At 46.2% G+C, this 16612-nt stretch overlaps 1 protein-coding gene across 1 annotated transcript in view; it reads left to right on the top strand.

Annotated features, from left to right (window-relative positions):
- Window positions 1–16612, top strand: part of LOC144767610 (putative methyltransferase DDB_G0268948) — a 191615-nt gene that overhangs the window by 15909 nt on the left and 159094 nt on the right. Inside the window, exon 3 of the mRNA XM_078651013.1 lies at window positions 14339–14552. Coding sequence (XP_078507139.1) covers window positions 14339–14552 — 214 coding nt within the window. The remainder of the gene's footprint in view (window positions 1–14338; window positions 14553–16612) is intronic.

Here is a 16612-nt window from a genome sequence, read left to right as displayed (position 1 = left end):
GTGGGTGGCACAACACGTGCTGCAAGCCCACTAGCAGCATTTGTATTTACAAGCCCTGGCACTCCTGGTGCACTCTACTAGGGACTGACAGTAAACTAAATAAGCCAAACATGGAATCCAATCAATACATCAATTTCACATAGGGAGCACTTGCACTGTGGCACTGATCAGCAGTGGCACAGTGCCCAAAGCAATATACTAGCAAAAACATCGTAAACAGAGGAGGCAAACAGAAAAAATGGAGGAGAGACTTATGCCAATGATGCCAGGTCTAACAGTTAACAATTCTTTTATTGTGTTGTGATGGTAAGTTGCTGTGCTGTAGTGCTGCTTTTAGTTCAACATGTTGTTCTTTTGTACTTATATGTTTGTTTTGTCATTGTGCTATACTATATTGGTGTACTGCTACATTGTGGTTGTGTGTTGAATTTTCTTTGGTTCTCTCTGTGTTTGGCTTTTGTTGCATTGCTTTGTTCTTCATTGTTTTATAAATCTGTTTATTAAACAGCAAAAAGACGACATTTCCATACACAATTTGATGAGATAGGACATGTTACATGATTATAGTCACACTTGACGTCATTGTATGATATGTCATATGAAATAGCAATGTAATGATCTTTATTGTGTTACAGGATCTTCCAAAGAGAGAACAGCTGGGGGTTCACAGATATTACTTCAGTAGCTATTCCATTTGCTCCATATGTCAATCCACTTTTTGGGGCACCCTCTAGAAAGATACACAGTTTTTCCCACAGCAGACACCAATACATGTCTGCTTTCCAATCTATAAGTTTGGGCGGTGTTCCGGCTCCCCACAACCTGGCAGGTTCCTTTTTGCGACCATCAGTCCCAACGTGGCCCATATATGGTACCCAAATCTGTGGGCTCCCATACATTTAGAAGACATCTCTTAGCCTTGTTCTCCACCACAGATCCAAGAACTTCACTGAGGCAGGCGTGTATCCCCTTCCAATATATATAGTATATAGTATATGCACACCCTCCCACAGGATATGCATAAATGTGCCCTCCTGACCACATTGTCTCCTACACATGCCCTCATCCGCCCTTCCCATACTGACAAACTGAGTCCCCTTGACATAAATTCTATGGAGGATTTTCAGTTGGACCAGGCACAGCCTGAAGAAGATTGCAAATTCCTGCGGGGATGCCACTGCCTCTTGCCACTCAACGTCATCAAATTCCAACCCATTGCTCCCCGAGTGCTCCCAGATCACTTTGAGAGGGTCGAGCTTTTTATATGTCAAGGACACTGCTCTTGTTTTTAGGTACCCATCAAGTAGCCTGTCTTCCAGCAGCAAGGCATCAGGGAGGATACCCCCTTTCTGTAAGTGCCACGTTAGCGCATGTCTCACCTGTAAATACCTAAAGTATTCGGTGCTGGCCAGTTTGTATTCTTGTTGCAGGGTGGTGAAGGAGACCACTTCTCCCTTCTGCCATAGGTCCCCTATTTTCTTGATCCCTATCAGGTCCCACTTATCAAATCCCTTTGAACCCCTCAGGGTGCCAAACTGTTCCGAGTCCTACAAGGGAGTAGCAATTGTGAACTTTTGTTTCCACCCCAGGCTTCTATTTACTGTGTACCATACGTGCACTGAATGTCCAGTCTGCCCCATAAGTGAAAATCTTTTGGGCCTGGAATAGAGAGCCATGTTGTAGGTACCCTCCGGTAATAACCCTATATCCATTCTGTAACCTAGGTCGTCCCACTGACAGTACATACATTGATTTATAGCTGCTAAGTGGGCCACCCAGTAATACTTTCTTGTGTCTGGTAGCCCAATCCCCCCATCATAACAATTTAGAACCAACTTGGGAAGGGCTATGCGAGGGCGACCATCCCAAAGCAGCTCCATCTGAAGGCTTTCCACCTTTTTAATACATTTCAGCTGGACTGAACCTGGGAAATTGTGGAGGACATATAGAAAACATGGCAGAGACATCATTTTAAATAATGCCGCCCTCCTCAATAATGAGAGCGGTTGGGTCTTCCAAGGGGTCACATCTTGTTTTAGTCTCTGTAGCAGGGGGAATAATTTCGATCATAGCTAGTTTTGGGGTCTTCAGTGATATAGATTCCAAAAATACTTGAAGCCCTCTTTTGCTTCCTTCATAGGATACCCTCTAGGCAGTGGAGGCGGCTCACCACTAAGGACATATATCAGTGATTTTCACGAGTTGGTCTTGTACCCAGAGTATTTCCCAAAGTTGGTGAATATATCCAGTACTCTGCAGAGCAATGGGTTAGGGGAGGCGAGATGAAGCAGGATCTTGCCCGCATATAGGGAAATGCAGCCTCCTTAGGTTCAAAGCAGTATTACGGTGGGGCATTTAGCCCGACTGGTCAGGGTGCACTAGTTTGCCTATTACCTATACCAAATGCCTGGCTAGTATTTTTGCGAGTATTTTGGGCTCGACATTTAATAGTGAGATGGGCCTGTAGGAGGAGCATTGCCCTTTGGGTTTGCCACATTTATATATATTAATCAGTGTGGTAACCCGCTGATCTAGAGGGAGCAGCCCCAAGTCTCGGCTTTCCTCAAACATGGCTCACATATTTGGGGCAAGAAAATCTGGCTTCATCTTGTAGAGCTTGTTGGCAGGCCGTTGGGGGCCAGAGCCTTACCGGATTGGAGGCTTCTAATCACTTGAGCAACATCATCGTTAGTAAAATCGGTGTCTAGCAGGTATCTATGTCTAGGAATGGACGTTTTATGTCCCTGATCAGATCCTGTGAGTCTTCTTCCGTTAAGGAAGTGCTTGCGCTATAGATGGAGCCATAGTGGTCCGCAAACTCAATAGCGATCTCTTGTGGGTCTGTTATAACTTCCGCTGAGCCCTTTAGCAGCTACGGAACCAGTCTGCTCGCCTGCTCTCTTTTATCCAGCCATGCCAATAGTTTCCCCAGCCTTGTCCCCCAGGTCATAGAGCCTACCCTCTCTGTCTCAACTCATTGACTTGGCGGTGTCAGTAGCTATGGTTTTATATTCTGTTTGTTTAAGCTTCAGGGCATGAAGACTGTCTGGTGTCAGTGGTTCCCCGCCATCGTCTTCCATGAGGTGGATTTCCTCTTCCAAGCAAGTTAGTTACTTCAACTTTTTTTTCCTCACCCGCGCTATCAGCAAGAGTGCCTGACCATGCACTACAGTTTTAAAGGCTTTCCATAGGGTTTGGGATGAACTCACTGATTCCTTATTCTCTAGGTAGTAATTTTTTATAGCTGTTACTACTCTGTCTTTAACCACTGGGTTTCTGAAGTACCACGGGCTGATAGGCGCCAACCGTCCCACTCTCTTCTCACCAATGACAACTTCTACCCACAGCGGGGAGTGATCAGATATACCTCGGGCAAGGTGTCTGATTTCCCTGATGGTCCCCACTTAGGGCACCGGATTGAGAAGGTAGTCTATACGGAATAGGCTATTGTGTGCCCCAGAATGGAAAGTATGTTGAATGCGATCTGTGTTGAACACTCTCCACACATTCACAAAGCCCATGGCCTCAATGAAGTCTGGGAGACAACCCTGTGAGGGGCTGATGGTACAGGGGGAGAGCGGTCCAGAGAGGCCAACACAGCTGAATTGAAATCTCCTCCTATACCTAGAGAGCCTACTGGGAATGACTATACGATTTTACCCAGGTCACTGAAAGATTGGCCCTGCAGCCCCAGCGGGATATACACTGACACCAGAGTGAGTTTCTTACCTGTTTGATACCGGGCTGAGGAGGGGAGCAGGCGGACACACTTTCCCTCACCTGCTGCTGGGGCCCTGACGCTGTTTGTGCCCCCTGCCGCCGTTGTTTCCAGCTTCACGGCCGCAGTTGGGGGGAACTACAGCTCCCAGCAAGCCCTAGGACAACATCCGGCACCGCCCACGCATCCCGAGGACTAGCGCGCACGGAGGCGCTTTCATCCAGGAAGCTCCCATTAAGGAGCGGGGACCTGTTTGATACCGGGCTGAGGAGGGGAGCAGGCGGACACACTTTCCCTCACCTGCTGCTGGGGCCCTGACGCTGTTTGTTCCCCCTGCTGCCGTTGTTTCCAGCTTCACGGCTGCAGTTGGGGGGAACTACAGCTCCCAGCAAGCCCTGGGACAACATCCGGCACCGTCCACGCATCCCGAGGGCTAGCGCGCCCGGAGGCGCTTAAATCCAGGAAGCTCCCTCCGCGTCGCGGACGCGAGCCGACGCCGGGCGTGCCCACTGAGGTCCTCAGAGGTCGAGGAGGCCGGGCCGGGTGCACCCCCCTAACACTGATATTGTCGGTCTTCCCAAGGTACGTCTTTCCGACAATCCTCGTTTCATCTGGATTGACTGCCGGACAGCTACATATTTTACCTACCACATGAGGGAAATAACGCAGACTTGTGTATATATTACCCTGCCCCTTGCGAACTCCACTGTACGGCATATTGCTTCTCTCATCTTCCCAATTCCTACCCTTACAGTTACAGGTGGTGACACATCTTAGTGAATATAACCACTGCATATTCCGTATTGTACTTGTGCCCTATACTGCGCTTACCTCGGTATTGGGTTTGTCCCGACTCACCCGCTTTTGTGTAATAGTTTCCCTACAGGGGATCCCTTTGTCATCATTGCCATTTAGCGGGGAGAGTGGGAGGGTCCAAGCCCAGTATAACACCTTTTGTTCTTTGTTTGGAATTGAGTAACAGCCTACTTGTGATAACATAAACACTTCCAAACAAACACTATGTCGACTAGGGGCAGTAGAAGCAAAACAGCAAGCTGGGGGGGTTCCAGTGATAGGCCCAATAGATAACTTTATAATAAGGGCCAATGATGCCATAGATCAGGGCATCTCACTCCTGGAGCGCAGGGTTTCGCAAGATTTAGCCCGAGCAAAACGATCATCCCTTGGACTTATTGCATCGGCAAGAACACCAGTTCAGGCCAGAAATATCAATATTGGACCTACAATTGATGTCCGTGCCGATATTCACAGTATATCAAATGAGGTTAATTTATCAGCATCAAACCCCTTAATAGACTCAGATTCAGAATATAGCATGGAACTGTAAAGGTCCCCGGACCTGCTCATCAATCCTACACCAGATGAAACAGTTGTAGATAGTACAAGGCAATTAAGGGGTAGGCGGGAGGGTGCCATACGGAAACAAATAAAACACACAACACAGCCTAGTATGTCTAAGGTTAGAAAGCATAGCGCGCCAAAGCGAAAGCGAAAGCCCTGGAAGGGCGCTAACTCACACACAAATGCAGATGGAACAAATGTAACCATAGAGATAGAAAGCGAAGAGTCTCAGGGGATGCCGCTGGGCACAGGGGACAAACTTGATGCAAATACTGCAAATGATCAACTGTTGGAAAGAATGGGTGAACTTTTTAGCATCTATTTGTCCCCTATAGAATCCAGACTTGTACACATTGAAAAGCAACTAGCTGAATTAAGCGCTCCCATTAAAAACACTCCTAGCAATGGGGCGCCAACTTGTGTGGGACCCAAATCAAGTTCCCCAAAACCCACATGTCCTAAACCCAAGAACCCCCCAGCTCCAACCTTAACTACAAAGCCCAAAACCCCACAAGCTCCATGTAAAGGAACCGCTGCCAATCAACTGGCAGCAAACACTATTGTTAATCCTACCGTTAATCTTTATGCAACCAAAGCAGCCACAAAGTTAGGGAAGGGGCAAAATACTGCCCAGCGCAAGGGGATTCCAAACAGCCAAACTAATAATTCTGCCCAAAATCCCCCAAGGGCTCAGCCCGTCCAAAATACGACAACTAACATGAGGCAGATTCCTCCCCGCATCAGCCTGCCGCCTGAATGCGGGGCGTACGTGGTGGTCCTAGTTAATGTCCCCAAACTTAGGAAGGACCAAGAAGAAACCCCCACGTCCCTTAAGAATAAGACCCTACACTGGTTAATTACAAATTGTAACTTCCCAATGGAAGGGGCAAGGGAGATCATTCATACCCAGAGAGTGGGATGGGTAGGCCCACTGAAGAAAAAGTTTGAGGGGGACTGCATAATCGTAAATTTTAAGAACCCCCAATGGGCGGAAAAAACTCTGGCTAACGCACCACTGCCCTCATCATGGGAATTTAACACCACCCGGCTCCCATTGGGTTATTTTTATAGACACTTGATTTCCCCTAAGTCGAATATGGCGAATAATCCTGTTGTGCCTTATCAGGACCCAAATTTCTGTACTAGGATTGAGTCTCCATTCTTTCACCAGAATCAATATCTCAATCCCCTGAAGGGCCCTGCCCAGTGCCATCAGGCCCCAATGCCAGCATATCCGTTGTATTACCCTCACTTTCCCACTATGCCCCAGTACGACCACAGGGAAAGGTCACGTACAACAATTACCCCAAATCAGAATAAGCATCAGAATGCAGTAAGGCTCTATTTAATATCCCAACCTATAATAGGTTCGAATATGCCTTTTCAATTTTAGATGAGCAGGATTGACTGGATCATAGGGTAGGTAACAACATTGGAAGTATAGGTACAAGCAATGACAACAAGGGATATCTATTATCAGTAGAAGATAGAACAACTCAGGAAAGATTAACTGGTGATATGGACGGCAATAGTGGTTGTCCAAGAGTTGGCTATATTAACGAGAAACATCTACTAACAATACCAGCTAACGCCACCCAGGGAACACTAATACATGACCACACTGCTACACTTATAACCACACATGAATACAAAATTCCTACATTGCCCGAACCCGATGTGAACATAGTGAGGAGTCTTGGGAACAAGCCTACTAGACATCCCAGTTATCGTGGTTTGTCAATTCTTAGCTGGAATGTAGCTGGGCTAGAATCAAGGCTCTCAGATCCTCAATGGGCCAAGATAATCGATGGCATAGACATCGTTATGTTTCAGGAGACCTGGGCTGTTGGGAACCTACACATAGAGGGCTATCTCTGTTTCAGTGTAACGGCGCCCAAACCCAGTTTTGGCCGAGCTGTGGGCGGTTTGTTTATTGGGATTAAGATATTGGCTGGTGGCACAATTAGAGATTTGTCTAGAGGGAATCTCAATATACAAATTCTTGAATACAAGTTAAAGACCCGGATTTATTTAATCAATTTTTATAATAATGATTTTTACTGCGTACCTAATAAGAACTTTGAGGCACTTGCAAAGAACCTACACAATCTGGAATTTAGCCCACAGGCTGATGTTGGGTCAGGGATTTTAATTGGGGGTGACTTCAATGCAAAGATACTAAAGAATTACGGGACTGAGGATAGGACCCACTTAGATCAAGCGAAACGAAGGGGCATTGAATTAGCCAACATACTAACTGAGTTCACCCTTGGTGATGCCATGGGACCAGGCCACACTTCTAGTGCTTTTCATGCTCCTACGTTCAGAGGTAGGGACAATTTTTCCACCATTGATTATATCTTTATGTCGCCCCATTTAATAGATTGTGTAGTAAAGGCTACAGTGATGGAGACATCGTTTGGCGATCAAAATCCACTTACAGTAACTTTGGATTTAGCCCCTAGTTCGGTTTACACGAACTTAAATGGTGCAAGGGACATCACACCCTCGGTTGATGGTTTGCGACTAAAATGGAGCGGGGTTGATAGCGGGGTAATTTTGGATAGTGCACAAACTAAATACCCGCACTTGATTAACTCCTGCCAATCCATGGACGGTAACCACCACAGGATAATTGCTGATTTTGACAAATTGTGTTCATCCATAAAAACTCTCCTGTCAGTGCCGTTACCAAAGGAAGGGAAAGAACCAAGGTGGTTTGATTCGGCCTGTTCACTGGCAAATAGGGAATTACGAAGGGCACTTACTACTAAACCCAGGTGTATAACGGCTGTTCAGACAGCTAGGAAACAGTACAAACTTAAAATAGCTGGAAGAAAGGCCGCACTACTCTTGGAACAGTGGGAGTCGCTGGTCGCCAGCACAAATCTGGGGGGCAGTGGGCCCTTCTGGTCCGCAGTCAGGAAAACAAGAGAAATGGGTAAAAAGTTAACACCAATTAGCTGTAATATAACTAGTAGTGTATGGGAGGCCCACTTCTCTAAAATCTATGCCGCACCACCCGAGGAGTCGATGACTTTCAGCCCAGGACAGCTGTGTGGCCTTCAGATTGATGCCCACGAAGTAGAAATAGCTATAAAAGAGAGCCTTGGAAACAAGGCACCAGGCCCTGATGGTCTGCCTATTGATATTATTAAGTACAGTCCAGATCTATGGGCACCAATTCTTCTTAATATCTTTAACAGCTTGCCAACAGTGCCTATGCCTACTACCTGGGCAACCAGCACCATCGTCCCAATCTTTAAAAAGGGAGACAGGTCGGACCCAGTCAACTATCGTCCGATCTCCCTTTTGGATAATACCTTAAAAATCTTAGGGCGAGTAATTTATAACAGGGTGCTTGAATGGACTGAAGACACAGACTTATTGGACCCGTGTCAGATGGGATTCAGGAGCGGGGTGGGGACAGTGGAGCAATGCTTGTACCTAAAATTGATAATTGACAAGTATAGCATTGCTCGATCATCTCCTATTTTTCTTGCTTTGATGGATCTTTCATCCACCTTTGATTTAGTGAATAGATCTAAACTCTGGACCATTTTACTGAATTACGGGCTAGACGAGGCTCTTGTTAACTTCCTGGCCTACCTCCACATTGATCTTAAAGCACAGGTCAGGATTGGAATGGGTGGAGAAGTCTCTGGAGCTATTGATATCGGCAGGGGGGTGAGACAGGGGTGCGTTTTAGCACCCCTGTTGTTCATTATCTACATTAATGGCTTAGCCGGAAGTCTTAAACAAGTTACTAGTGACGTACCGATAATCCTGGGGAAACCTCTACCAGTGTTACTATACGCGGACGATGCTGTGCTTATGGCCCGCACACCAAATGCCCTCCGTTTACTTGTTCAAAGCTTTGTCCAATATATGGAGGAATTACATCTGCGTGTAAATTTAAAAAAATCTTTTATCATGTCATGTGGCCCTGGGAAATGGAAGCTCAACACCATACACATAGGGACAGATAAACTCGAATCCGTGCCTATATTTCCTTACTTAGGGTTAGTTTTCACTGCGAACGGCTCGTGGAGTGGGCATTTGGCCCACGCCACGAGCAAGTTCTCGAAAGCCACCAATTCTTTCTTGAGTTTGCCTTGCCCAAAGAAAATAGGTGCCACAAGAGCTATCTTAAAATGTTTTAGACTACAGTGCCTACCAGTAGCCTCATATGGAGCTGAGGTTTGGGGGTTGGGAAGTAGCCCATGCATCCAATGGGAAGAAAGTCATTTTTGCAGGAAAATACTGGGCGCCCCAATCTCATCTTCTGATTTTATCTGTCATAATGAATTAAACCTCCCTTATGTATGTGATTTTATCAGAGCCAGACCAGCACTATTCTGGGTTAGGGTTTGGAGGAACAACTCAGCCACCCTTACACAAAATATTATAAAGGATTGCTTAATTGTGACCATGGCATGGCGATTCTATGGCTCGCAGGAGTCTCTAAAACACTAAGCGCCGTGGACAGAGGTAATCTTTTCTCCGACCCCACCAAGATTGAGCTGAAGGACAATACTGAGGTTAAACACACACTGTATGCACTTTATAAATCTGAACGGATGGGAAGAGAATTACCAAAATCAACTGTTGCAAAATATATGGGAAATGAACTGTGTAGGCAACCACTCCCGCCCTACCTTACTCTACCCATGACCAACTGGGAGAGATCACTTTTGTTTCGTTTAAGTGCGGGTTCAGTGACATTTTTGTTTTCCTTCCCTTTGGGTTATCGACATAGCACAGACTATAATCCATGCCCGTGTGATGGTGTTAGCACACAGGATGATTTGCACTTCCTATTCTTCTGTAAACGTTATCTAAGATATATCAAATGGTTTTTAACCCCATATTTTACGAAACATAGACCATTGTCGCTGGAGGATTCTTATTTAATGTTGGTTTCCCTGGATTCAGATGAATTAATTTTTCGCACTAGCACTTTCTTGAGACTGATAATACGAGTGCGCAAAATGATGGAAAATCCCTGAAATTAGCCTCATCAAAACTGTATTACATTTTAATCATGAATTTTTGTATGATGTGTTATGTAAATGAATTGTTTTTATGTGGTACTTTTATGAATTTTATGAAATTCGAATAAAGGTCTTTTGAAACTTGAAACTTGAGTGTCTTACCCTCCCACTGCCCGGAAATCACCGCATACCTACCCATCCCATCGGTCCATGTATGTTGTATTGACATCGGAAAGGAATTCTTGATCAGGATACCCACTCCCCTGGAACCCGTGGTAAAACCAGAGTGGGTCAACAGCCGGTAGCCCCATCTGCCCATGGCCTTGCAGGAGTTACCTACCAGGTTCATCTCTTCGAGAAGCACCACATCTGGAGCTTGGCACTTGATATATTGCATTATTATACTATGCTTTACTTTGTCCCCAAACCCATTTACATTCCAGCTTAGGAGCTTAAAGATCTTATCACAGTGCTTACCCATGTGTAGGTGCAAAGATTTTGTATCTCATCTCTCTTTTAGTAATGTGCAATACTGCTCTCTTTAACAGAACATAGAACAACCCCACTCCACCCCAACTCCCCCCCTCCCTGCTCCCGTGCACTGTGGGCCTGGAACTGCTCATGTTTCAACTATGCAGAGTGCCTATCGCCCAAACTATACTAGGGGGTGTAAGCTTCGCCACCCCAAGCACCTCCTAAGTCCAAAAAGTGATGCGCCCTGCCATATGGGCACACCCAATACCAAAAAAGGATATATAGGACAATCAATCAATGCTGTCAAACCATCGCCCAACACACATGTTCAGCCGCTGCATCAGTTCGAAGGCACTGCTGGGCAGTGTGCCAAGATCAATCACCAGCACCACACGCTCATCAGATTGAGTCATTAGATGAACCGGCCCGGGCCGCTCCTTGGCGGGCTGTATGGTCCCTTGCATCTCTCCATCCTTCAAGCCAGTCTGCAACTGCCTCAGGGGCATCAAAGAACCTGACCCTTCCATCGGCTTCGACATTGAGTTGGCCAGGAAATAACATGGTGCGTTTAAGTCCCTTGTCTCTAAGTCTCTTCTTCACCTCCAGAAAGGAATGCTGTTGCTGCTTTACATTAGAGGTAAAATTTGGAAAAAAGGAGATCTCTGAATTCTCATATTACAAGGGAGGGGGGCTAATACGCGAGCGTCTGCAATATGGCATCTCTGTCTCTGAAATGTAGAAGTCTTGCCAACATAGCGCACGGAGGCGCACCAGGTTAGGGGCATCCTCCAGGGACTCTATGCACCTTTTCAACCACAAAGAAGTTAGACAACCCCTTATGCTGATGGTGTTGAAGTATAAGTTCTTCCACAAATAGGTCCACGGCAGGTCCCTCTGCCCTATTTGGCAGACCTATAATCCTCACGGTATTTCTTCTGGTGCAACCTTCATAGTCATCCAGTTTATCCTCTGCTAATTTGTGAAAGGTCTGTAGGTCCTTGATAGCTTGCTGCATTTGCCTTGCATCTCCCATGAGGCTGGCAGTGACGATTTCCATTTGCTTCACTTTCTTTCCAGTTTTAGTTAGGTCAGCTCAGATCAGCATGACTTCAGACGTGATTGTGTCCATCTTCTGCTCAAGGGAGGAGTGTACACCTGAGATGGCGTCCATGACATCTTTTAACGTTGAGGCCAGGAGTTCCCCCTCAGGTCAAGTCATCCGTTTCCCCTTGTCACTGTGTTTGGGTTCCGTCTGCTTTGGCAGTGCATATTTGTCTAGTCTACTCTGTTGTGCCATTTTCGCACCCTTGGCAGATCAACCCCATGCAGACTCCAGGTCTCCCACTCCTCAACGGTAATACCCTCTGCCCTATGGCGACCAGCCTTGTCGTGCGGCTCACTTATGATGTTTCTCTGTTACCAGCATCAGCGGGGGAGGCCCCATATACCAGGTCATTGCATATACAAGTTGTCGGTTGGTGGGACCAATGTGATCTTCTCTTTTGCCCCACCGTGACAATAGTGCTGATTCTACTGGGGCTCCGAGTTCGGTTATTCAGCTGGGCCACCCAGTCAGTCTCTGGCCCACCACAGCGGTCGAGAGGGCCTGATCAGCTTTTCCCACTCAGGCACAGCCTCAAGGTCAGCCCTCCAGAGGCCAGCGGTCCAAGTCCAGACCGGCAGCCGTGCCATCGTTCTTCCACTCCTCAGCGGTAATCCCCTCTGCCCCATGGCGACCAGCCTTATCGTCCAGCTCACTTATGATGATTCTCTGTCACCAGCAGGGATCACTGCACGTACTTATTGATGGTAGATGGGGGCCACTGTGACCTTTTCTTTTGCCCCAGCGGTAATTTAACTGGGTCACTGAGTTTGTTTATTCAGCTGGGTCGCCCAGCCAGTCTTCGGCCCACCCCCTCAGGCACAGCCTCAACTTCAGCCCTTCAGAGGCCGGCGGTCCAAGTCTAGACCGGCAGCTGTGCCGTCTTTCCTGCCGTTCAGCGTCCCATGAGGCCGTCTTCTACCATTACAGCAGCTGGCCGATCGGGACACACGCATTCACCACCCACTGCAGCCACCGCCGCAGGCTCTGGTCACGCAACACTGGCATGAGCACTCATCCGTCCTTCGCGGGAGGTCGGGCCACAGACACTCGCATTAGGGTCAGTATGTCGGGACTCGGACTGCCTCCCACTGCCACAGGCCCGACTGCAGAAACATGTACGGCCTTGTGTTCACTAAGGGCTGGACCAAATAGTGCACCACACCCAGCACTCCAATGTGGCAGTTCCCGGCCTCCGATCTCGGACAGGTCACAGCTTTGAATGCCGCGGGGAAACAATGAACCGTCCTTGACTGGATCCAATCCTTTCTCACCGGCCGAACCCAGAGGATCAGACTCCCTCCCTTTGTCTCCAAACCCATCGACATCAACTGCGGAATACCACAAGGATCATCGCTCAGCCCCATGTTCTTCAACATCTACATGGCCCCCCTCACTGCCATTGTCAGACAGCATGGGCTCAGCATTGTATCCTAAGCCAATGACACCCAACTCATCTGCTCACTCACGCAGAAGCCTGAAGATACCAGACTCTTTTTCAAGGAAGGAATGAAGAAGGTGAAAACCTGGATGAAAGACAGCTGTTTGAAGCTCAAATCAGAGAAGACTGAGGTCCTCACCCCCGGACCCTGCACCTCCACCTGGTGGCCCACCGCCCTCGGGAACCCACCGACCCCTACAGACCACATACGAAACCTCTGCATCATCCTCAACTCCTCCCTCTCCACTAACCGCCAGATCAACGCCGTCACCTCCACCAGTTTCAACTGCCTATGCATCCTCCGCAAGACCTTCAAATAGATCCCCCTGACTGCAGAAGGACCCTCATCCACGCACTCATAACCAGCAAACTGGACTACGGCATCACCCTATACGCCGGAATCAACAGAACCCTTCTACACAAACTCCAAACCATCCAGAACGCCGCAGCCAGACTCATCCTCAGGAGTGTGCATCACGAACACATGACCCAACACCTAGGAGACCTCCACTGGCTCCCTGTTGAGAAGAGGGCCACCTTCAAACTCCTCAACCACGCCTACAAATCACTCAACAATATCGGACCCAAATACCTCAATGAGAAAGTATCCTTCCACGTCCCCAAGAGGAACCTCCGCTCTTCAGACCTCGTCCTGGCAGAAGTCCTCCGTATCTGCAGAAACAGAACAGGCGGGAGAGCCTTCTCCTACTTTGCAGCTAAGACCTGGAAATGTTTTGGAATGCTGCTATTATTGCAGTGTTTTGTTTTGTGGTATGGTGTGCAGTTTTGGCTATTTTGTGAGGCTGTTCTGTCATTGAACTCTAGCTGGTATCTGTCAGCTTAAGTTTGCAAAAATGTTTTTGTCATATATTACTACCGCAATAGATTTCCTGCCAAGCCATTAGAGGGGTAAGCACAGGCTCATTAAGTGACTTTTATTGTTCAGCCTGAAAAGGATTGTGGACATTATTTGAGTGTGACTTCCACCACTTTCAAATATTAGCCCCATTTCTTGCAAGTAATATCCAGAATTAATATTGATTTAATTAATATGACTTCAATTGTATGTTAATTCAAAGTGCCCATGACTTCCTCAATAATCAGGTGGTGAAGATGTGTTTGCTGGAGCATGCATAAATATCAAGCTTCCTAAAGAGGGCACTGTTAGGTCTCTGAAAGCTCACACCTTGTACGACTTTTGAAATCCTGGTTTTATAAGTGAACCCATCTTTTCTCTTCTTCTCTAGAGTTGGTTGTGCTGAGAATTTGCCATTCGAAGATAGCTCTGTTGATCTGATCACTACTTCTGTTGCTGCTCACTGGTTCAACGCAGAGGAGTTCTTAAAAGAATCAGATCGTGTCCTTAAACCCAATGGCTGCCTGGCGATATACTCTTTGCATCCACATTATAATCTTTACTACAAAGAATGCTCTCAAAGTTTAACGCATGCTTTCAATGAGGTGAGTGATCACACAATTATTATTTGACAACATTTTAAATACGCACATCAGACTTAGGAAGCAGCCTCAAAGATCTTGATTTTTGGCTTAAGGTTCGAGAACCCATATCTTTTTTGAACAGTCATGGTAATAGAAGTACCTAGCAAGTGCCTGGGCTTGCATAAAATATAAAGAACTAAGGGTCTTATTTATTTATTTATTTATTTGCATCGCGTTTCCACCAGGCAACGTGGTACATGCATGATGCTAACCTCTAAGTCAGATTTTTGAAACCACGCAAGGCCACTTTACAGGGCTCTGAGTGGCTTAAAAAATCTGGAGTGTCACAAAGCAAGCAATTCACTACATTGCATTACTCTGCATTGGAAGACATTCCATGGTCATTATGGGGGTGTTCCCAAGCAACTTCCATGGATTTTGATTTATCCGTAAATTTACTAGGTGGATGCACAAAGATCTTACACCTTCCCAGGAGGAGGCGTATCAAGGAGAAATATCTCTATTTCTCCTAATTTCTTCCTCTTCTTATGTGAGCTGCATTCTGCAGCGCTCATAAAAGAGGGAGATGCCTCCCAGGATTGTTTTTGTGCAGGATGATTTTTGTGCAGGAAGGGGCACCTGCCTGCACAAAAACAATCCTGTATGCAACCCATGGTGCAAGGGTGTCAGTGTTGGCACTAAGCTACAAAAATGGAGCCAGTGCAAGAAAAATGACAGGAATGTGCTGTATAGCCTTAAATAGGATGCATTTCTGCCCTCTAGCCATCATGCAGTGCAGCACAGCAAGGTGACTTACAGCGCTGCACTGTGTCATAGTCTCTTAATGAACCCCTAGATGCACAGTGTTTGGAGTGCATCTAGGGGCATGCAAGGTCATGCAGGTGTTGCATATATTCCTGCAACATAGTTACGGTTTAAACTTTAATTAGCCTGGAATAAATGACAAACTTATGACGTTTTTTGAATTAATGGGGCGCGCTGTATTTACAAGAATATGGTGCTAACCTGTGTTTTCACTTGCGCTGGCTCGAACAAAAGCTCCCTACTATCAATAGAGTCACCCTTGCACCATGGTGCAATGGTGCCTACGATGCATGGATGATTGCCAATGTGCAAGAAGGGGCACCTTCCTGCACATAAACAATCATTAAAGGTGATTTTCTCCTTCCAAGCGTGCTGCAGATGCAGCACACATAGAAAGAGCAAAAACAAGGGGAAATATAATTATTTATCCTTGTTGCACTCATTTAACGCCTGCTATTGAGTGGCTTTATGCAGGTACGCACATGCAAAGGTAACAATATTTACAAAGTGCTGCTTTGGTAAGTATGGCGCAGGGCATTGTGCAATGAGAGCATCCTAAAAAGTGACGCTCCAGTGGCACAATGCCTGTATAAATATGTCCTATTATGTACTTTTCAAAAATTCACAAAAGGACATATCACACAATTTTGCATATCTTTTTAAGGTGCAAAAGTGCATTTAGGTACAAATTCCCCATTGATGTAACATCAAGTGGGGTGTTAGGGGCTTTTCTCTGGACATCTAGAAGCAAATATCACATTTACATGCACAAAAATCACATTTTGTGAACAATCAGCACGGCCATGGTGTTACGGTTGGATGCAAAATCACTTTCAGACACAAAAAATAGTAGTGAGATGTTCATCATCATCACTTTATTTTAACTGTGTTTACAGAGCATAACAGTTCATAGATACATATTTAATTCATCAGAAATTCCATAAAGAGTATAAAAACCAGTTAAAAACGACCGTGAAACCACTAAAAGAAAACCTATAATTAATTCCGGCAAATGTGCATTCTTCTAGATTTTAGGGACATGCATAAGAAAGATACGACACAGTAACAAACATAGTGATCAGGCAGCATTTTTAAGATTGACATTCTAGGACTACTTTGTCTAAAATTGTGTATTGGCATGATTGGCAGAATATACCTTTTGCGGTGTTCCAAACAAAATATTAAAATATGTATGTCGATTGTAAAGATAACCTATTCATATAGGTCACCCAACATGCAGGGAGTTAAGTTTAGCC

Source organism: Lissotriton helveticus, chromosome 7 (genome assembly GCF_964261635.1).
Source record: "Lissotriton helveticus chromosome 7, aLisHel1.1, whole genome shotgun sequence".
Lineage (NCBI taxonomy): Eukaryota > Metazoa > Chordata > Amphibia > Caudata > Salamandridae > Lissotriton > Lissotriton helveticus.
This window is presented reverse-complemented; position numbering and strand designations above follow the sequence as displayed.